This window comes from Mesoplodon bidens, assembly GCF_964165515.1.
Source record: "Mesoplodon bidens genome assembly, chromosome: 11".
NCBI lineage: Eukaryota > Metazoa > Chordata > Mammalia > Artiodactyla > Ziphiidae > Mesoplodon > Mesoplodon bidens.
Window position 1 is genome coordinate 231,157 of NC_138167.1, and position 22,175 is coordinate 253,331.

Sequence of the window (22,175 nt, forward strand, 5' to 3'; positions counted from 1 at the left end):
CTTAAAAGTGAGACAGCGAAGCAAAATATTTCTGAGTACATTAAAGTCAATATTTAAAACAGTGAAAAACTGTAAATATCCTAAATGTTTAAAAATAGGTAAAATTACATAATAACTATGCAATCATTAAAAATTGTTTTTTCTGAGGAATATTTAATGAAATATGAAAAGGCACCTTGATGTTAAATGAAAAACACAGGTCACGAGGCAACAGTCAGTGTGATCCCAGGTTTGTACTAAACGCACGGAGAAAGGGCCTGAAGCAAACACATGAAACTGTAAGTAGGAAAACTGTTACCACGTCTCCTGCACTTTTTACGTGAGTTTTCTGTAAGAGCGTGTAAATTCTTTCGGACACAGAACAGCCCCTTCCCAAATAAGCTGGGGAAATCACCTAGTATTACATGCTCTAAAACGACCCAATTTTTATTAACTTCTTACCCCCACTACCATGTGATCCCTATTAAAAGTCTAAAATTCAAAGGTTAAAGTACCAACAGGCTACAATCACTTACAGATTTTATGGTGAGGTATTAAAACTGATTTTAAATAGCTTAAGGTATTTCGATAACAATGCAGCAGGAATTTTTTAATTAATTTTTTTATTGGAGTATAGTTGGTTTACAACGTTGTATTAGTTTCTACTGTACAGCCAAGTGAAATCAGCCATACACATGTCCACACCCTTCTAGACTCCATTCCCATATAGATCATTACACAGCACCAAATAGAGTTCCCTGTGCTGTACAGGAGGTTCTTATTAGTTATCTTTTATATATTGAAGCAGGAATTTTAAAACTTATAAAATCATAAATGCCAAGGACTGCTGCTAAATCAGAGACTCTGAATCCTTCAGAAATACATGCAAAGATACTGAAGTGAAATTCCCAGGAAATGAACAATTTTAAGGTGCATAACCTTAAAGAGGCATTCAGGATATTCACAATGTGTGCGACCACCATCTGTGTTAAGTCACAGAACATTTCACCACCTGAAAGAAAGCTCCGCACCCAATAGGCAGTCACTCTGCATCCTCCACTCCCCAGGCCCTGGAGACCACCAAGCTGTTCTTTCTATGGATTTCCTTATTTTGGACATTTCACATAAATGGGATCATACAATTTGTTGTCTAGTTAGTTCTTTTTTAAATACATTAATATTTATACTAAGCACATAAGATGTAATAATTGAATAACCTGAATTTACAGCATCTTAAAAAAGCAAACTGTTATAACAATAGCAAACAAAAAATCCCGTTAAAAAATGGGCAGAGGATCTGAACAGACATTTTTCCAAGGAGGACATACAGATGGCCAACAGACACATGAAAAGATGCTCAACATCACTAATCATCAGAGAAATGCAAATCAAAACCTCACACCTGGTAGAACGGCCATGATGGCCATCATCAAAATGACAGGAGGTGGTAAGTGTTGCTGAGGGTGTGGAGAAAAGGGAACCCTTGTGCACAGTTGGTGGGAATGTAAATTGGTGCAGCCACTATGGAAAAGAGTATGGAGGTTCCTCAAGAAATAAAAAATAGAATTATCACATGACCCAGTAATTCCACTCCTGCGTATCTTTCCAAAGAAAGTAAAAGCACTAATTTGAAAATGTATATGGACTTATTTGTGCATTGCAGCATTATTCACAATAGCCAAGACAGGGACACACCTAAGTGTCCACGGATGAAGAAGAGGTGGTGCATATACAATGGAATATTACTCAGTCACAAAAAGCAGGAAATGCTGCCATTTGTGACAACATGGATGACTTGAGGGCATTATGTTAAGTGAAACAAGTCAGAGACAGACAAATACTGTATGACCTCACTTGTATGTGGAATCTAAAAAAACTGAACTCACACCAAAAGGATTAAAGACCCAAATGTAAGACCAGACACTATAAAACTCTTAGAGGAAAACATAGGAAAAACACTCTTTGACATAAACCACAGCAAGATCTTTTTTGACCCACCTCCTAGAGTAATGGAAATAAAAACAAAAATAAACAAATGGGACTTAAACTTAAAAGCTTTTGCACAGCAAAGTAAACCACAAACAAGACAAAAAGACAACCCTCAGAACGGGAGAAAATATTTGCAAATGAAACAACTGACAAAGGATTAATCTCCAAAATATACAAACAGCTCATGGAGCTCAATATCAAAAAAACAAACAATCCAATTAAAAACTGGGTGGAAGACCTAAATAGACATTTCTCCAAGGACGACAGATGGCCAAAAGGCACATGAAAAGATGCACAACATCACTAATTATTAGAGAAATGTAAATCAAAACTACAATGAGGTATCTCCTCACGCTGGGTCAGAATGGCCATTACCAAAAAATCTAGAAATCATTATCAAAAAATCTAGTAAATGCTGGAAAGGGTGTGGTGAAAAGGGAACCCTCCTGCACTGTTGGTGGGAATGTAAGTTGGTAACAACCACTATGGAAGACGGTATGGAGGTTCCTTAAAAAACTAAAAATAGAATTACCATATGACCCAGCAATTCCACTACTGGACATATATCCTGAGAAAACCATAATTCAAAAAGAGTCATGTACCACAATGTTCATTACAGCTCTATTTACAACAGCCAGGACATGGAAGCAACCTAAATGTCCATCGACAGATGAATGGATAAAGAAGATGTGACACATATATACAATGGAATATGACTCAACCATAAAAAGAAACGAAATCGAGTTATTTGTAGTGAGGTGGATGGACCCAGAGTCTGTCATACAGAGTGAAGTAAGTCAGAAAGAGAGAAACAAATACCATATGCTAACACACATATATGGAATCTAAAAAAAAAAAAAAGTACTGATGAACCTAGTTGCAGGGCAGGAGTAAAGAGGAAGACAGAGAATGGACGTGAGGACATAGGGTGGGAGGGGGAAGCTGGGGCGAGTGTGTACAAACATCAGACCATTATGCTGTACACCTAAAACTAATGTTGTAAGTCAAGTACATCTTAAAAAAAAGTTTAAAAAAGTCTGTGATTTGGAGAACTTGACAACAACAAAACTCAAAGCCCCCGGAGCGCCCAGGAGCAAGAAGGAAGGTCCGGAATCTCTGCTGCAACGTCCTGACCGCCCCCGCCCGCAGTGGCCCTTCTCCGGGGTTTCAATCCCTGCCTGGTCCCCAGCTGCTTTCTCCAGACTGCCCCCACCCCGGGTTGCCTGCTGGCATAAAAACACCTCTGCTTAGTGAGATACCTCTTCGCCTCACAATTTCTCATGCCCCTTTCTCCTTCATCGTAACGCCTTATAATTTCAGCAGTTCCCATCTGATGTGAATTCTGAACAATTACTATTTTATATAAATCGCATCACACACATTTGGGAAAAAATATGTACGTGGTGCACCAAGAGTCTGTTTTAAATTTCCGTGCTACTTTTCAGCAGTGGAAGGGACTTATGACCTGAAGACACCTGTGGCAGTTCAACAGTTTAAACTTCAGTACTTTAAAGAACAAGTACATACAGTCGAGTCAACAAAAACCAAACAAAAAACTAGCAGTTTAAAAAAAAAATCTTACACTGTTTTGCATTGCAACTTTTTTTCTTTAGAAGGGGTCAGCTGCAGACGGGGCAGGGCTGTGTTTAATGTTGTGCAGAGAAGAAGCCTGTGGGACCAGGACAGGGTTTCAATGAGAAGCTAATTAGAAACGGCACTTTGAAATCCTCTCAACAATTACAAATAGAATCTGGCTGAAGCTGAGCCCAGGACTCCCCGTCCATGCCCCCCACCCATCCCCAGCACACATGGGACCCAAGCTCCCTGGCAGTGGCATGTCCAGAGTCTCCTGACAACAACAGTCCAGGAGGTCAGGGAGACAGTGTCCCTTCACTGGTGTATTTCCCCAGGAGTCATAATTAAAAGACTTTCAGAGGCACTAAGATTGGACTCCTGGGTGACCAGAAACCCTGCCTATAAGCCACTGAAGACCTGAAGATTTTCTGCTGTTTCAACAAAAGCACAAAACTCATGCCACACTGAAGGCTTTCTCCAGAATGTTCAGCTCTGTAACTGACATCCAGACTCTCTTCAATACCATGGTTACTTGTATCTAAGACCAAAGAGCAGAATACAAACAAACAACGCTGCAAATAACCTAAAACTTGAGTGTCTGAAGCTAGGCTTTTGCTGGCGGCAGTGAAGAACCTGCCTATCTGTATTCAGATTATTCTGCAACCAGATGTAAACCAGGGCATTTAGGACTCAGTCCAGGGCAGTGAGCAGAAAATGGGAAGGCTTTCAAGGAGGCGGTTAACTGTCCAGATACAAAGGCAGCGAGAGCCCATCAAGGGGAACGAGGCAGAAAACCAGTTGAGAACTACGGCTGGACAGCCTGACTGAGGCCACCTCCAACCAGGGCCTCGAGGGAAGAAGGGGCTGGAGAGACCTGCAAATCAGGCAGAACAGGACTGCCTCAGTTTACCTCCTGGTACAGACATACTTACGAGCTGAAGAAAAAAGACACAGAAGATAAGTCCAAACATACTGGAAAAACAGAGATTTTTAAATGAGCTTTTCCCCTTTCGGGGATCAAGGTAGGATGTACTCGGTTAATGGCCCGGTCCCTGAACACACAATCTTGCAGTCACACCAACGACCGCAAGGCCGCAGAGGGTCCACACTGTCACAAGCCAGCCAGACACGGCCTTCAGGGGAAACGTGCTCTGACCACTAACTGCTTGAACAGCCAATGGGATGGATGCTAAAAGGAGACAAGGCATTAAAAAGTGGAGCGAGTCTGGGAACTGGGCAGCAGGGGAGGCAGGGGGTGCCCCCTCAGTCCTGCCCGCGACCCCTCCCCCGTCCAGCCCTTGTCGTCAGACACCCCCCCCCGCAGTCCAGGCCCCCTGGGCCTCATCCCGCCCTACCTGCCCACTGTTAACGTCTCAGTAAATACAAACAGCAGCTTTGCCCCTTCCTACAGCTGCGATGCTGAACGTCACAGAACACAACTTCCCAAACACAGGGGGCTCCGGGGACTGCTCCCCCTGAAGCATCTCTTCACCAAGCACTGTCTCAACTCTTACCCTGCCCCTCCCAGTTCGCGTCCCCCCCCGCTGGACACGCGAGCGCCCCCACCGCACAGGGAGCACCGAGAGCCCGTGGACATCCTGCTCCAACTAAGGAAACGGGACCTGAAATGCCGAGAACTCTCCTCAGTGCTGCTTCCTCTGCACTTCGTCACTATTCCTTTGTTTTCTTTCACGGCCAGGCTTCTCAAGAGGACAAATACCACTCTGACCAGTAACTCCTCTTTTACTCACTTGCAACCCGACCTTCACTCCATCATCCTCTAGTGAAACGCTCCCCCCAAGGGCCACCCTCCCTTCTAGGCCCACGCTCCCAGAGCAGGGACCCTACAGCTACTTGCTCACCTTGCAGTCGTTCCTGATGGGGTCTGACCACAGATGCATCTTCCTGAAACAAAGACCGAACGACATAGCCTCCGACCACTGCCTCCCATGGACAAACAAGCAGGGGACGGCCAGGGGACTCCGAAGTCTGACTGTTCCAACCCAACCGCCACTCTGAGTCACAACACATCTTACACGCTAGCCACGACCCAGCACACACACTCTCCGACTGCATTGCACGTGACCCTGCCTCTGTACTTCTGCTTGCCTTGACCCTCCGCCCGCACTGCCACCGTCAGAACCTCAGCCACCCTGCAGGGCTCAGGCGACACAGTTCTGCTGCTCCAACTCTCAGCCCTAGTCCCTTCCATCTTTGCCTCTTGCATTCCTATGACACGTGTGTCTGTAACAGAACGCATCATTCTCCTCGGTATTACAGTAATTAATGATGTGAGTATCATCCCCGGAGATTAGGGGAGCCAAACAGTCAACTTATGTCTTATTTTTACAACTCCTTCTCTTTCTAGAAATGCATCTTACGTAGAAGAATACTCCATAAAGGCTTGAGGTTTTAAACATGAAATCAACGTAAATAAAGAATTTGGGATGGAAGGAGCACACGAGATAAAACGGGACCATCTTTTCTGAACACGTCAACCCTTCTCTCCGCTCGCTCTCACACACTCACCTACTGCTCAGTGGACTTGACGGACAGGCGGTCAGACCTCCGCCCAGGCTGCAATCCTGCCCGTGTCCTCTGTGGACGCGTTCCCTACAGTTACAAGTGAGGAAGAGCGAGGACAAGACGGGTGAGAGTGTCCTCAGCTGCTGCTGCGGCTGCCACTGCCACCAGTCGAGAGGCCTGGAAGGGCCAGGTGAGGCTCTACCTAAACGAGGGCCCAGGGCAGCCCAGGCCAGTCGGCAAAAATGACAACTCGGCTCTACAAGGCCCCACGCAGCTTATTCACTTAAAAACGCTCAAAAAAGCTCAGAGGTACCATGTGTCAAACTCCCTGAACGGTGTAAACATTTTTAACAAGTTTTGTCTCATATTACCAAGGAAAAGCCAGTTTCATCACCTTGGGTTGCCGGGAAGGGCTCTCAAAGGTGGATTCTGAGCAGCAGGGGGGCAGCTCTCCTTTAGAGGCGGTTCTGTGGCCGGTGAGGCTGGAACAGGTAGGAGGATGAGAGACGACAGGCTCAGCCACGAAGGATCGCAGAGCTTCCTGGGGGTGTTAGACCCCCAGATGATGTCAGAGGCTTGGCAGCGGCCGTCACAGGGAACTTCAAAGAAGGGCAATGTCAGTTTTGGAATTTCTGTAGACTGAGCCCCAGAGCCTCGCCATCGTAACCTCGTATTAAGAAATGGTAAGCGAGGGCCGTGCAGGTGAGGTGAGTAGGCTCTGCGTCGTCACATCAGCATCCTGTACGTGTGGTCTGGCACCACTTAACTGAAAAACTTGAGACTTGTGGCATCAACGAGGTAAAGCAACAAAGGATGGAAAAAGCTCAGTGGCGCTAATGCCACTAAGTGGTGGTTTATGCAACCCAAACGAACCACAGAACGGCAGGAGACCTGCTGAGATGGGGGATCTAGAAAGCTTTTCCATTATGAGAATGACCAGCCTCAGTAGAGATAAACCCCAACTGTCAAAGGGGGCATGATCCCCTTTACCCCAAAAGCTACTGCAGCAGTTCCTGAAACGTGCCTATGAGCGATGCCTGCGGAAGTTCAGGCCCAGGGGAAGAGCCCTCGGGCCACGAGCTCTCTCAGGGGACCAGCAGCAAAGGGGCCAGGGGGCCACCTCCACCTCTGCCGAGTGAGGCAGGTGCGCGGCGGTGTCCCTGTCCTCACAACCATCTTCTATGTGACTTATCAAGACCTGATGTGTATGACACACCTTACTATCACTGTCCGTAACCTTAGCTAAAACGCTTTCACTGGTCTACACCCCCTTGACTTTCATCTTGCCGTAGCAGTTTCACTTGCATGGGGTCACGGCGGCCTCACCTTCTGGCTCTCTCGTCATTTCACAGTCCACAGGACTCTCGCGCCCCATGAGTCAGCCCACCGGGCTCGTGCCCCGGTCCGGGAAGATCCCACATGCCGCGGAGCGGCTGGGCCCGTGAGCCATGGCCGCTGGGCCTGTGCGTCCGGAGCCTGTGCTCCGCAACGGGAGAGGCCACAACAGTGAGAGGCCCACATACCGCAAAAAAAAAAAAAAAAAAAAAAAAAAAAAAAACTCCTCGCCAGTTACAAGCTGTCAGAAACAATGGAGGGACCAAGTGCCAATCCCTCACTAGGTACTAGACCAGCTGCTGGACAACGGTCCTTCCCACAGAAACTGGCAAGTTACAGCACTTCATCTTACTAATAAGAAAATTGGAATTCAGAGGAATCAGGAAGCTCATCCAAACGGGCAGCTAGCGGAGGGCGGCGCCACACCTACAGGGGGTCCCAGAACGCGCAGCCCCCCAGACCCTGTGGCTCTGCGCCTGTCATGCTGCACTGTATCTATTCTGTTTTACTGGCATGTGATTTCCACTTCACATTCAGATCACAGGTGTGTTTATTACTAGAACAGACCCCAGCATAACTTGGATGGGTACTGGCAGGTTCACACAGTCACTGTCAAAGAAGAATCTACACAGTGTGTGTGTTTTAACTTAATGTATAAAAATGTACTGCCATTCACCAATCATACAATGCAGGCCCACTGAGGGGGTTCCCGGAGATTCTCTCCTAACAATCACCCTCTTAAACCTTTATCTGCCCTTCCAGTTTTGTTTTCATAATCGCAAGTGAGATGTTAATGATACTTGCAATCCAAATACCAAAACCATAAGACTGTAATGAATTTTTTCCTTTCATCTCTTACTATCTTATCTTTATTTGACAGTCAACCTTTCAGAAGCAACTCATCCTTAATGTTTTTGTTTAATAAAAACTTTTTATAGAAAATTTTATGCCCTTATTTTGTTTCATAATATTTAATTGTGTAAATGCAGTAAGGAGAACAATGGACACACAAAGGTCTGTGAAAACATCAGCAGGATGCCCAGCTCGCAGGTTGTCATTTCCCGTGGGTGGCCTCTCGAATGAAGACCCCCCGAGGGTGCTCCTGATGTCTGGCCTCTGTGCCAGGACAAGGCAGTGCCCCCACCCGCAATATCTACGTTCAACGGTTATTCTGGAGGAGAGCTCTGTTATGCTGGGACTTAGCTAAGGCGACAACAAACCTCAATTTATCTTGGCGACGACTGACATCTAAACTTTCCTTCAAGAAACAGAGAGGTCTGGCATCCTTACTCGAGATGTGAAGAGATACATGTACTCACAGCTCTGTATCTTCTTCTTTCTCATCAATTCTGCATAGGCATAGTCAGATTCACAGCAGCACCTGTTTTGCTGCTGCAGCCAGTAACTGTTAACCTTTAGCAGGCATAGGAATGAATCACAGAGCAACAGAACCACATCCAGCCATCCCGCCAGGCTGGGACAAGAGCAGGGCGGGAACCGGCGTCTAGCGTGCGGCCCAGGTGACGCCCACGCAGGATGTCCAGAGCCAGCACTGCTGTGAGCACTAAGCAACAGACTTCGTTAAGTGCAATTCTATTCCCGCAGACGAAACGCTCTAAAATTCTGCCTCTTACTCTTTTCTTACGTCACACACACAAGACTTCCAAGACAGTATTCCCATACCACACATGCCACTTAACCCCAATGGGTTATGAGTTATTATTCTTTTGATGAGGAAACGGTCTTTATTTGTTAGTGCACTTTTAAAGCCTTGACATTTATATTACTGAATGAAGAGAGTATTTAAATTCATCAGGAATGGGGCACTAACGTAACTATATCTCAATGGACACAATAGCCAAGCCACTTCTTTCTTCATTTTTGAACTGTTTGGAAATTATCTTTTCGTAAAGGTTTAGAAAATTTTACCTGTGAATAAATCTAAATGATTCTGGAGCTTTTGCTGGGATGCTTTTGTGAAAACTCTTCTTCCCTAATTACTGGTCTGCTAAGGTTTCTGGTTGCATAATTTAGATTCTGGGATTTTTTGGGGGGGAAATCAACACCTCATTTCACCAAGGCTTGCAAATTTACAGCACTGTATAGCTTTCAAAATATCAAATCTATTATTTCCTTTTTCAGCTTCTAATTTCGCTGTTCTTGAAATTTGTATTTAAGGTTTACCTTATTTTAATTTTTTCTTCTCTTGCAAAGAATCAACTCCTGAAATTTTCTGTATCAAAACCATCCGCTTTATGCTTGTAAGTTTTTTCCCTTAGTTACACTGTTCAAAAGTCTGAGGTTGAATATTGCAGTTAAAAAGACAGAAATTATAAATGAAAGTTTAAGATTAGGTAAACGTCTTACAGATGATTTAAGGTGCTGTCATTAATCATACAAGGCTATTTAAGTTATAAAACCATCTCTATTAAATAGCTACTTTAAGAAAACTAGATTACGTATTTCAAGTCCTGGAAAAATGGTCACAGTGTGCTGCGGAGGACAAGATCCAATTGTAATTATAGTCAACGGGATGAAGGACGTCGATGGGGAGATGCTCCCCCATGAAAATGCAATTCCGTGACTTTCTACAGTTCACCCCAAAGCACCAACCTGCTCAATGGTTACAAATATCATTGGAGTCACGACAAATCAAGTAATGTATCTGTCACTGTGTCCTTCCCTGGGGGTGCTGCAGCAAGAGTTTAAAAACACTTTCTCCTCAGATGTCAGGGGCAGTGCTCACATTTTTGTCTTCTATTAACAAGTATTAAGAATCAGAAGCATCAGATTTATGGAAACTGGATGGTTGTCAGGCATCCACCACAGAACGGGCGTTCTAGGAGGTCACCTGTGGGGTTACAATGATGGGAAAGACATGGCCCCTGATCCAGAGTTGCTTAGACAACTCCTGATGAAATGAAGTCGGGAAGCGCACTGCGGGGAACACCCTCGCCTGCGAGAGGCAGGGGAGAGCTCACAGACACAAGGCCCTCAAGTGGGGCTTCTGAGAGCCCTGGAACAGGCAGGGGCAGGCGGGGTGCAGGATGAAGCCAGGATTCGGTGCCCTGCAGTCAGAGAGGGCAGCCGGGGGGAGACGGAACTAGAGCCACAAAGAAAAGCACCTTCAGAGCCTGCTGTTAGAGGGAGACAGACCAGAAGATGATCTTTTTGAAAAAGGAAAGAAAAAAAAAAAAGGCAGCAGTCTATGTACAGGGAGAGGTACACACAGGGTGCTCTATAGAGACACACCTGGGGCTCAGTGGGTGGTTCCCAGGGGATGCTGGGGAGAAGGAGAGCTGGCTCCCAAGGGTGAAGAGCGGTGAGGACGGGGTAGCGGCATGAGGATTAAATCACACGGCCCGGGCTGCCCTGGTGGCGCAGTGGTTGAGGGTCCGCCTGCCGATGCAGGGGACACGGGTTCGTGCCCCGATCCGGGAGGATCCCACGTGCTGCAGAGCGGCTGGGCCTGTGAGCCATGGTCGCTGAGCTTGCACGTCCGGAGCTTGTGCTCCGCGGCGGGAGAGGCCACAGCAGTGAGAGGCCCGCATACCACAAAAAAAAAAAAAAAAAACACACGGCCCACAGTGAAGGAGAGTGGGGGCACGAGGTCCCATCTTAATGCCCCAGATGAAGAAAGATGAAGGCTGGACCAGCTGCAGGAGAACGTGGAGTGGAGGGTGCTCAAACCTCTAATGAAGGAACCCTTTACAAGAGCAGCTTGACGCCACACACGGAGGACAGGGACCCTGTCTGCACACCTTCTGGGCAATCATGCTGCAGATCTCGGGCAGGAAGTCCTCGCTGAGGAGCTTGTAGAGCTGCCGCTCTCGCAGGGAGGTCCTCTCCCGGAAACTCTCGGTGACCTGTCTCCACTCCTCTTCTGTCTGGCACAGGAGCCACCAGGAGCCTTGGCCTGGCCCCTGAGACCCTAGAAGAGAAAGGGGTGGCTCAGTAAACAGATCCCATGAGACCTGTTTCTTTCTATCTTCAGTTTCAGTTGGACCCTGGGTTATGATCAAAGCCAGGTAATCAGAAAAATGGGGGGCCCATTACCATTTAAGGTTGATGCTGTGTACTTCTGATTTTCCGGTTACTATCACTGTTTACAACTAAGATAAGAATACGTAAAGGCAATAACTATTGTAACCTTCATGATAGATTCTAATATACTAGAAATGCCTCAATGTATTTACTTTTCTACAAAATTGGTTTTGATTGAGCTTTTGCAGTCTTGCTTGTTGCACTGAGATACTCTAAATTGCTATTTCTCCCCAAATTTATACAATTTGGATTACAGAACCGAAGTCTAGGTAGGAACCCAGTACACTTCCTTATGTAGTAAAGCCTTTTACTGGGTTGGTCAAAAAGTTCGTTCAGTTTTAAGTAAAAATAAGACACATTTTTCATTTTCACCAAGAACTTTATTGAACGTATTCACTAACCGAGCAAACTTTTTGGCCAACCCAATACATTAAAAGAAAGCTCTCGGAGAAGCTGCTCATTTACTCCAATGTTGGGTGTCTATTCTGCTGGGCCTGGGTAAGGGCGCCCAAGTGAAAAGACCTGGTCCTGCTCTCAAGCTATCCGTCAGGGGGAGAGATGGGCACAGGGAGACAATGTGTGAAGGGTGAGGAGGCTAGTCAGAGGCTATTGTAATAGTCGTAACGCTCTGCACTCGACTCTGGAAAAGGACACAAGTCAATCATGTTCATGCAATCCCTTCTGACCCCGACAAAAGCCATTACCATTTCTTGTCTGCGGCTCAGATGCTAAGGAGTTTTCTTCCTGCTTTTCACTGAAACACAGGAAAAAGAGGCACCAATTAAAACAAAGACATGGGGCTTCCCTGGTGGTGCAGTGGTTGAGAGTCCGCCTGCCGATGCAGGGGACACGGGTGCCCTCGTGCCCGGGTCTGGAAAGATCCCACATGCCGCGGAGCGGCTGGGCTCGTGAGCCATGGCCACTGAGCCTGCGCTTCCGGAGCCTGTGCTCCGCAACGGGAGAGGCCACAACAGTGAGAGGCCCGCGTACCGCAAAAAACAAAAACCAAAAAACAAAGACATGTCCAAAATTGTTGTGCTCCCCTGTAAGGCAGACACATACTTACTACCAGGAATGTGTGTTGGTGCAGAGGGGAAGGACAGATACACGGGGACACAGGAAAGGAGAAGTTCAGTGTCCACAGGTAAATGCCAAGAAAAGGGCTTCCTCCCGGACGGCACTGAGGGTGGCACTGCAGGCGAGGTGTATTGAATTGGCCCTCACAGCAGGCTGGGGTGAAGAACACAGGTTCTGAGGCCGGGCCACCTCTATTCAAGGCTTGCCACCATCTACCATGTGACCTCAGAAAAGTCACTGAACTTCCCTGTAAAATGGGGCTATTAATAATGGCCACCTCACAGGGATGCTGGAACTAAATTATAAAATATAAATGTGCTCATCAGCCCGACAGTGTTAAGTCTCCCTGAATCATTAAGGACAGTCTCTGGATTTTCTGGTCTGTTTTCAACCACCTAACCCAGCACTGCCCCGAACAGCCTCCTGGGAGAAGGAAAACGTCCTGTACCGTCGCTGTCCAGCGAGACAGCCCCGGGCCCCGAGCGCCTGCTCCGCTGAAGTGTGTCAGGGGTGACTGAGGAACCTAACTTTACATTTTATTTATTATTTTTTAAAAATAATTTGTTTTAGGGGCTGCCCTTTTTCTTTACTTTTCCCCCCTCCTACACATACCTTATTGTCTACACTTGTTTCTCATCATTCTTTGAAAAACGGAGGTATAGTTTTAGATGTACAACACCATGATTCACTATTTTTCAAGATTATACTCCACTTATAGTTATTATAAAATATTGGCTATATTCCCTGTGTTGTAGAGTATATTCCTATAGTTTATTTATTTTACATAATAGTTTGTACCGCTTAATCCCCTATCTTGCCCCTACCCCATCCCTCTCCCCGCTGGTCACCACTAGTTTGTTCTCTGTTTCTATAAGTCTGTTTCTGTTTTATTATATTCACTACTTTTACTTTTTAGATTTCACAAAATTTTATTTAATTTAAAAATACTGTATTGGATACAGAACTCTAAAGAATAAAATCACCAGCAGAGGGTAGCACAAGCACACATATGCTTCTTAAAATGACTACAGCCCCACCACTAAGGCACTTTAATTGTTGGGACTCAGGGAAACTGAGATAGTACAGAACAGATTTCTGAATGTATCAGGAGGTGTAGATCGCTAACAAAATCCAGAAACACATGTCTTGTGTATAACACATGATTATAAGAACATTTCTCACAAATACTGGTGGGAGGAAAGCTGCAATCTGTAGTCAAAATTTCTGGAAAGTTAAGTGTAACACTGACTGTTGTAACAAAAAAATCAAATTCTGATTGTTTTATTCATAATCTGATTCCTAAAAATATTTCTTAGTAGTTAATAAGCAGCACAGTGAAATCTGGTCCACTTCAGGCATTTAGGTTACTTAAGTAGTTCTAAAACGCCAAAGGAAGAAGCAGCTTCTCCTGTGTTATTAGAATTTTTAAGACTATGACCTAACTTCCATAAGTGGATAATGATAGATCTGATCCTCAAGTAAAAGGAAAAAGTATTTCTACACAGAACAGGTCAGATTCTGAAAACTCTTATATTGAGATTCACATGGTGGGAATTCCTAAAAGGCAATGACATATTAAAATAAAATTTCCCAGGACTGCCCTGGTGGTCCACTGGTTAAGACTCCGCACTTCCACTGCACGGGCTGCGAGTTCGATCCCTGGTTGGGGAACTAAGATCCCACATGCCGCGCAGTGCGGCCAAAAAATAGTAATAATACAATTTCCCAATCGTAAGAGAATCTTTTTCTTTGCTAAAATTAAATATAAAATAAACACTATAAAAATGTTTAAAGTCTTACCTTTTCTTTATTGTAGGAAATTGTATTCTACATACAACAAAGCATGTTTACTACAAAATCTCCTTACCAGGAAAGAATTAACTCCTAAACTCATATACAGTATTAACTCTCTCCACACTCCTGTGAAGAAACGTGTGGTGTAGGGATGGGATTTTCAGGGCACTTCCTGCAGGCGGGCTCGGTTCTCGGTGCCGCCCATTGTCACGTTCACTGTCAGAGTCCCCACTGTCCAGTGAAAGTGAGGGGCCAGGCAGGAGGCCCCCGAGGACTGTGACGCAGGGCTCATGTCCCCCCCGAGGCACAGAAAGCAGGATGGAGGCGAGTGCCTCCACCGTAAGGGTTCGGGTTAGGAACCTGCACAGACTAACAAGACTTACTCACCTCACTAGAGTTTCCTCCTGCAGTTTTTTCCGTTTTGGGGGTCTTCCTCTTCTTTTTCCTGTTTTCCCAGGAACACTTGAAACATTTTTTTGTCCTTCACTTTCCCTAAGAAATAGTACGTTAAATAGAAATGTTCTGTCATAGGACTGATGCGTTACACATGATTTATAAGCTAGTGATTAGGGGGCTTTCCTGGTGGCGCAGTGGTTGAGAGTCCGCCGACCGATGCAGGGGACACGGGTTCGTGCCCGGGTCTGGGAAGATCCCACATGCCGCGGAGCGGCTGGGCCCGTGAGCCATGGCCGCTGAGCCTGCGCGTCCGGAGCCTGTGCTCCGCAATGCGAGAGGCCACAACAGTGAGAGGCCCGCGTACCGCAAAAAAAACAACAACAAAAACTGGCTTTAAGCTAGTGATTAGTTTTTCTGGCCATGAGGTTACTAAAAAGGAGCAAAGGCAGCAGTTACAGGCAAAGAGCAGGGTGACCTCCCACTTTCCATGGTTAAAACGTGTAACCAAGGAAAACAACATCTCCCACGTGAACATCTGAGTGAGGCCTCAGGCTTCGCTAACAGCAAAGGGCTCAGCAACCCGGACGTCTGGGGAAGATGCAGCATCGCTCTGGGCAGCTGGGGACAAGGCCTCTTCCTCACTGAGGACGTCAGCTCTAGCAGGAGGAGGGATTCTCCAGAACCCACTCTGCTGGAGGGAAAGGCCCCGGGGAGCACTTGTACTGCTGAAAACCTGGCGGGCGGAACAGCCTCCAGGGTGGGGCCGCTGAGAGCTGGGCTAGAGATTAATTCCTTTTCACTTCTGTGTGAAATAACTCTTTGCCATCTCTTTGTAGACATGGTGCTACAGCTAATTCCTTCATGAGAAAAAATAACTTGTGCTGTGGAATTCCGATGTATTTGATTTTAATGACGCTCTTGTAACAGTGGCTATGGCAGCCTTGACCTTTAGGAAGGTACCTGCTCAGAGAGAGCTCTCCGTTGGATTTTCCTTGTACTGGGTCCTCCTTGTACATTCGCGTCCCATAGAAATACCAGTAGAGGGCCCCGGAGTTGTCCTCACCCAGTGGTTCCACACGGAGACTGTCTGCATCCAGGCCCTGGGCAGGACAAGGAAAGAGGTTTGGGCTCACAACGAACAAAACTAAAGAGACAACTGAAATGAGGATTCTGAATTTGTCCTCACATATCCCTCATATTAAAATGCTCAAGCATCTTAGGTAATTCTCAGTCAGGGTACCCGACACACGGGACGGGGAGAAGGTGCCTGCTCTAAGAGCAGGATACGGAAGTACTTCACACAAATCCCATTGCCACCATCGCCCCGACCTCACCAAAAAAAGAGCAACCCAAAGGGATTTTGATGAACATGTGACATACTTGGTTTAGACATGTATTCTGTGTGTACCAACAAGAGGAAAGACAATTCCAACAGGAGAGTCTGCTTTTGCGGCAGCCTCATCCCCCATGACACTCTGTCGCCGCCGGCCAGTCCGGCTCGGGGCTCCCCATTCCCCCAGCCTGACCTGCGCTGCCACCCCTCGGCGGGTGGAGGCCGAGACCTCAGTGAAGACTGTGCTGGGCTGCACTGCGGTTTTCACCATGGTGCCCACCTGAGCCCACGAGCACCGTCGACGCAGTTCATCATTTGTGACCGACCTCCCGGTGAGGGCAAAGCAGAAGCCAGCCCGCGCCCTCCCTCTGAGACAGGATAAGAGGGAGGGGGGAGGCGTCCACAGCCCCACCCAGCACACGTCTACAATGTGCACACGGTGTGCGGGGAGGATGGGTGAAAGTCCTGGGAGGTTTCATACATATTTCAATTATTCTAAGTCAAATTTCAGACCTCAGGAAATAAAACTCAGTGACTAATGTAACTGCACTTCTGGCTGATGACAGAGCAAACGGGAACCTAGGATTGTTCCCATGTCAGCGGGGACTCGGTACACGGAACGAAGAACAAACCAAAGTAGAAGTTAAGCCAAAATAAAATAACATGCAGTCATCTGAGTGTGTGGCTTGGATTCCCCTGGCAACAGTGGTAACGGCTGCATCTACAAGATTCCCAAGACCAGCACAGCATCCAAACGCTGGCTCCTCTCAACTTCTGCTCCAGGGACAGGGTGCCTGTCAGCTACGCACCTTGAGGAGATCGAAGACATCGTCTGCGTCCAGCCGGTAGTCACAGAGGCGGTGGAGGATTTCCACTCGGGTGCGAAGGGGCAGGTCCTGGAAGCTGGCTCCCCGCAGGGGGTTCGGCTTCCCCTCTTCCAGCTCCCAGCGGTAGCTGATGATGTCCTCCAGGTAGCTGTGGAAGGTCTGAGACCTAACCAGGCGGCCCCAGACACAAAGACACATGAATACCACATAGAGAGGGGGGTGTGGGGGGAGGGGGGGCTGGACAGCTGACTAATCTTCAACAGCAGCAGGAATTGAAAGTGCCAGGAAGGGCCCGGGGATCCCTTGAGGAAGCACTATGTTATTACACCATCTCCTGGGACCTGACACCATCAAGTCCCAAAGATCATCAATATTAAGAAGGTTGCGGGACCTTCCCTGGTGGCACAGTGGTTAAGAATCGCCTGCTGGGCCTTCCCTGGTGGCACTGTGGTTGAGGGTCCGCCTGCCGATGCAGGTGACACGGGTTCGTGCCCTGGTCCGGGAAGATCCCACATGCCGCGGAGCGGCTGGGCCCGTGAGCCACGGCCGCTGAGCCTGCACGTCCGGAGCCTGTGCTCCGCAACGGGAGAGGCCACAACAGTGAGAGGCTCGCGTACCGCAAAATAAAAAGAATCTCCTGCCAATGCAGGGGACACGGGTTTGAGCCCTGGTTCCGGAAGATCCCACATGCCGCAGAGCAACTAAGCCTGTGTGCCACAACTACTGAGCCTGCGCTCTAGAGCCCATGAGCCACAACTACTGAAGCCCGCGTGCCTAGAGCCCATGCTCCGCAACAAGAGAAGCCACCACAATGAGAAGCCCGCACACCGCAACGAAGAGTAGCCCCTGCTCACCGCAACTAGAGAAAGCCCATGCACAGCAACAAAGTCGCAACGCAGCCAAAAATAAATAAATTAATTAATTAAAAAAAAAAGATTAGGTCCACAACTTAGATGGCAAACAGCAAAGAATGCCAATGTCTGCCTGGCCTAATCCATTTATATTTCAGGTTAAGATGCAAAGGTGAAAAAACCTTCTCCAGAACACAGGAGGCTACTCCAGGGAATTCCCTGGCGGTCCAGTGGTTAGGACTCCATGCTTTCAATGCCAAGGGCCCAGGATCAATCCCTGGTCGGGGAACTAAGATCCCACAAGTTGCGCTGTGTGGCCAAATTGATTAATTAATTAATTTTAAAAGAGGCTACTCCGATGTGTAACTATACTTTCCATGTGCCGTTACATGTAAACTTGTGGGTGTGTTATGAAACACTAAATTTGAGGGTTTTTTCTATAGAAAACATTTAAGACAACTTAAATTTTTGATTAGTACCTAAATGGGCCTTGTATATAACAAGTGCTGTTTAATTGTTAGTTATTCCATATCTCAACTATTAAAAAGAATCTGGATATAATTTCACCTAATGCTTGATTTTAAAATATTTTTCTCACTAAACAAAGAGCTCTAAAGGAATTATGTGTCAATAAAATCTTTACAAGAGGCATGTATCATGTTAACTTATAATCTATGTAGTTATCTTTGTAGAAAAAGTCAGAAGAAATACTCATAGAGGAAAAACAAAGGGCCTTAGGCAAATAAGAAATTAAACATTTTGCTTTTTCAAAGAGAGAAGAAACTTTATTTCCTTCCTGTTGATACCTCAAGTGCGGACGGTGTGAATGTGGTTCCCTTATCAAAATGCAGCATTACACCTGGAAACACAGGGCTCTCGGCACCACGACTGAGCCCTGCTTGCAGGCACCTGCGGGAGCCTTGGGACCAGCCTGGCCTCCTGCCCGCAAAGCCGGTGTTGCCCCTTCAGGTGGAGGAGCCGGGCAAAGAGCAGCTCCAACTGGCGGTGAAAAGCAGGTGGTACGGCAAAGGAAAATTTGAAAATAAAACGGGGTGCTTTTTCGTTTCAAAGAGTATGGAGAAGACAACCTGCCTTCGGTACTAAAACCCTTTATCTGCCACATGCTCTCTAGGATTTCTACTGCACACCAAGTACCCTAAACAACAAGGTGTCTTCCTCTTGCAGTAAAATGAAACGTGGACTCCATGACATGAGATCATTCCACGAGGACGCGGCAGGAGGCGAGGAAGCACAGACAGCCACGATCTGCCTGAAAGCCCCTACGTGTCCCGAGAGCCGCAAGTCTGAGATTCCTTCCCAACAGCCCTATTGTCCTACTCAGTTCCAATTACATCACTTCTGCTAAAAGTTTCGTAAGTCATCTCTATACCACCTTACCAAGAGATACTAATGGACTTACAATTCAAGATGACTCCTTTGCCTTGTATACAGATAAGCCTCATAAAAATCTGTATCTCTTTCTTTTAAAGGTCAGATATTCGAGGGAAAAATTTTTGGAAGGCAGCATGGTCAAGGGTATTTGAAACAAAAAGGCTCAGTAAGCCATCAATTAGGGTTAATACTTTGTACTTAGCGGCTTTTCATCTTCTCTAGGACACAACACTTTCAGAATCTGGCAAGACCATGCACTCCCGCCCTCAGAAAAATGAGCGCCGTGATCCTGTGTGCTGCTCAGAGGAAGAGTGCGTGGCAACAGCTGCTACAAACTGATCCTACGTTGTAAATCTCTCAGCTCAGCTCACGGCACTTCTTCCTGAGTTGTCACTAATCCTTTCAACAGGATGTGGGAACAAAAAGATCGAACCAACTGGAGGTTCTGAGCACAACCAGGTCAGTGCTCCTTCTTGTCTGAAAAAAGTTCCAAATGCTAATTATCCCTTTATTTCTTAAAATAGTTTGCACAAGAGAGAGAAAAAAAGACAGAACTATCTTTCCACAGTCGCAGAGTGAGCATCTCGTAGGGCCCCAGCAGAGAACTGCTTATTTTCCTTCAGACAGAACAGGCTTCCACTGTGAGACCCACATTCCCAGGGATAGCGTGGCCCGAGAGGAGCAGGCTGACACGACCTCGGCCGGAGCTGGAGCTGGCAGGACCCTGCACCACGCAGGAAACAAGCTGCCTGAGAAGATCACAATGAGAAGGGAGGCTCTTGTGTCAGTTCTGAGACATGAAAGTGTATCTGCAGCCCACATGCGGGGAGCAATGAAGACCTGGCACCGCGGGTGCCATGTGGAGACTAAATAGAAAAATTTTATCTTCCCGTTTGCTATGGCTACTGGTGCAGCTAATGAAATACCCATGTGCACAGTTAGGCCACGTTTAACACAAGTACTGGGGGACTTCCCTGGAGGTCTAGTGGTTAAGACTCTGCACTTCCAGTGCAGGGGGTGAGGGTTCAATCCCTGGTCGGGGCACTAAGATCCTGCATACCGCACAGTGCAGGCAAAAAGCTTAAAAAAAAACACACACACAAACACACGAGTACTGGATTGAGATAAAGATTTTAGTTCCAAGTGAAGCAACAAATAAAAGGCTCCATAAGAAAATTTGATGAAGTGCTTATTCTTAAAGATCGTAAAAAGATTCAGCCAAAAACAACTAAAATAATGTCTCTTCTATAGGACTATATAGTGCCTGCCATATCCTGAAATATATCCTGAAATCAATGTGATAGCCAGGATAAGTAAAAAATCATGACAATTTCAAATTAAAGGAAAATATGATTAAGATACAAAACATATCTTTTTAACTAGGAAATATGTATATAATATAGATTTTATTTGTGTATATGAATGTTTATGTTAGGTAACAAAGAAAAGTATTAAAAGTCATCTGGGGGATTTCCCTGGTGGAGCAGTGGTTAAGAATCTGCCTGCCAATGCAGGGGAGACGGGTTCAATCCCTAGTCCGGGAAGAAGATCCCACATGCCACAGAGCAACTAAGCCCATGCACCACAACTACTGAGCCCGCATGCTCTAGGGCCTGCATGCCACAACAGCTGAGCCTGCGTGCTGCAACCACTGAAGCCCACGTGCCTAGAGCCTGTGGTCCGCAACAAGAGAAATCACTGCAATGAGAAGCCCGCTCGCCGCAACTACAGAAAGCCTGCGTGCAGCAACGAAGACCCAACACAGCCAAAAATAAATAAATAAATAAATAATTTTTTTAAAAAAAAGTCATCTGGAAATCAACATGTATTAATCTTTAAATAACCCAAAAGAAAGCACTAAAGGACAAAGAGGAAAAAAGAAGGAAACACATGAAAACACTCATTAGTCATTTGGGAAATGCAAATCAAACCCCAACAGGGTACCAGGTCACACCCACCAGGATGGCTAAAATTAAAAAGACAGATAAGAACAAGTGCTGACCCCTTGTTAACAAGGACATAGAGAAATGGGAACCATCATATACTGCTAGTTGGAATGTAAAATGGTGCAGCAACTTTGCAGAAGTTTGGCAAGCTGCTCAAAACTTAAACACAGAATTACCATATGACCCAACCATTCCACTCTTAGGTATACACCCAAGAGAAATGAAAACATACATCCAAACAAAAACGAGTAGACAAATGTTCATACACAGCAGCATAATTCATAACAGCCAAAAAGCTGAAACAGCACCAATGTCCATGAACTAACAGATAAATAAAACATATATCTATACAACAACACAGTATTTTGGGGCCATAAAATGAATGAGTACATGATTCACACTATAACATGGATGAATTCTGAAAACATGCTAAGTGAAAGTAGCTGGATACCTATATGTATGCATACCACCTATAAGAGGGACCTAGAATAGTAAAAACATAGACAGGAAGCACATTAGTTAGTGGGAACGGTGACTGGAGGAAGCAAGGAGCGACAGCTGACGGGTGTGGGGGGGGTCTCTGGGGGGGATAAAATGTTCTGGAATTCAACACTGGTGATGACTACACAATCTCGTGAATATACTAAACACCAATGAACTGGACACTTAAAAACCCCCAGAGAACAGTGGAAACCAACCATACCAGTAACTGCACTAAATGTAAATGGACTAAACAGCCCAGTCGAGCACTGCCTAGAAGGAAATTTACAGCTTTAAAGTGCCTGTATTGAAAAGAAAAAAGGCTCATAACAAGTATTATAACTTGAGAAGAAAGAAAAAGAAGAGTAAGCTAAAGCCAAAGTAAATAAAAGAAAATAATAAAGATAAGAAATCAAAAACAGAAAAAAAATTTTTTAAAGAAAACAGGCAAACAGTAGGTAAAGTTAAAAGCTGGTTCCTTAGTAAACATCTGAAAAGTTGATAAACCTGTAGAAAGAATAGAGGGAGAGAGAGAGAACAAATTCCAACATCAGGAATGAAAGTGGAGAAACCACTGTAGATCCTACAGATAGTAAGAGAATAAGAGAATATTATGAACAGTACTATGGAA

The 22,175-nt window shown here is 46.0% G+C and overlaps 1 protein-coding gene across 2 annotated transcripts in view; it reads right to left on the bottom strand.

Annotated features, from left to right (window-relative positions):
• The window catches only part of CECR2 (CECR2 histone acetyl-lysine reader), a gene marked incomplete at its 5' end in the record, with an annotated part of 159,155 nt that overhangs the window by 34,235 nt on the left and 102,745 nt on the right, over window positions 1-22,175 (bottom strand). For both annotated transcript variants that reach the window (XM_081249323.1, XM_081249322.1), the window contains 5 exons: window positions 11,166-11,335; window positions 12,153-12,202; window positions 14,707-14,811; window positions 15,676-15,815; window positions 16,858-17,041. In XM_081249323.1, coding sequence (XP_081105449.1) covers window positions 11,166-11,335; window positions 12,153-12,202; window positions 14,707-14,811; window positions 15,676-15,815; window positions 16,858-17,041 — 649 coding nt within the window. The remainder of the gene's footprint in view (window positions 1-11,165; window positions 11,336-12,152; window positions 12,203-14,706; window positions 14,812-15,675; window positions 15,816-16,857; window positions 17,042-22,175) is intronic.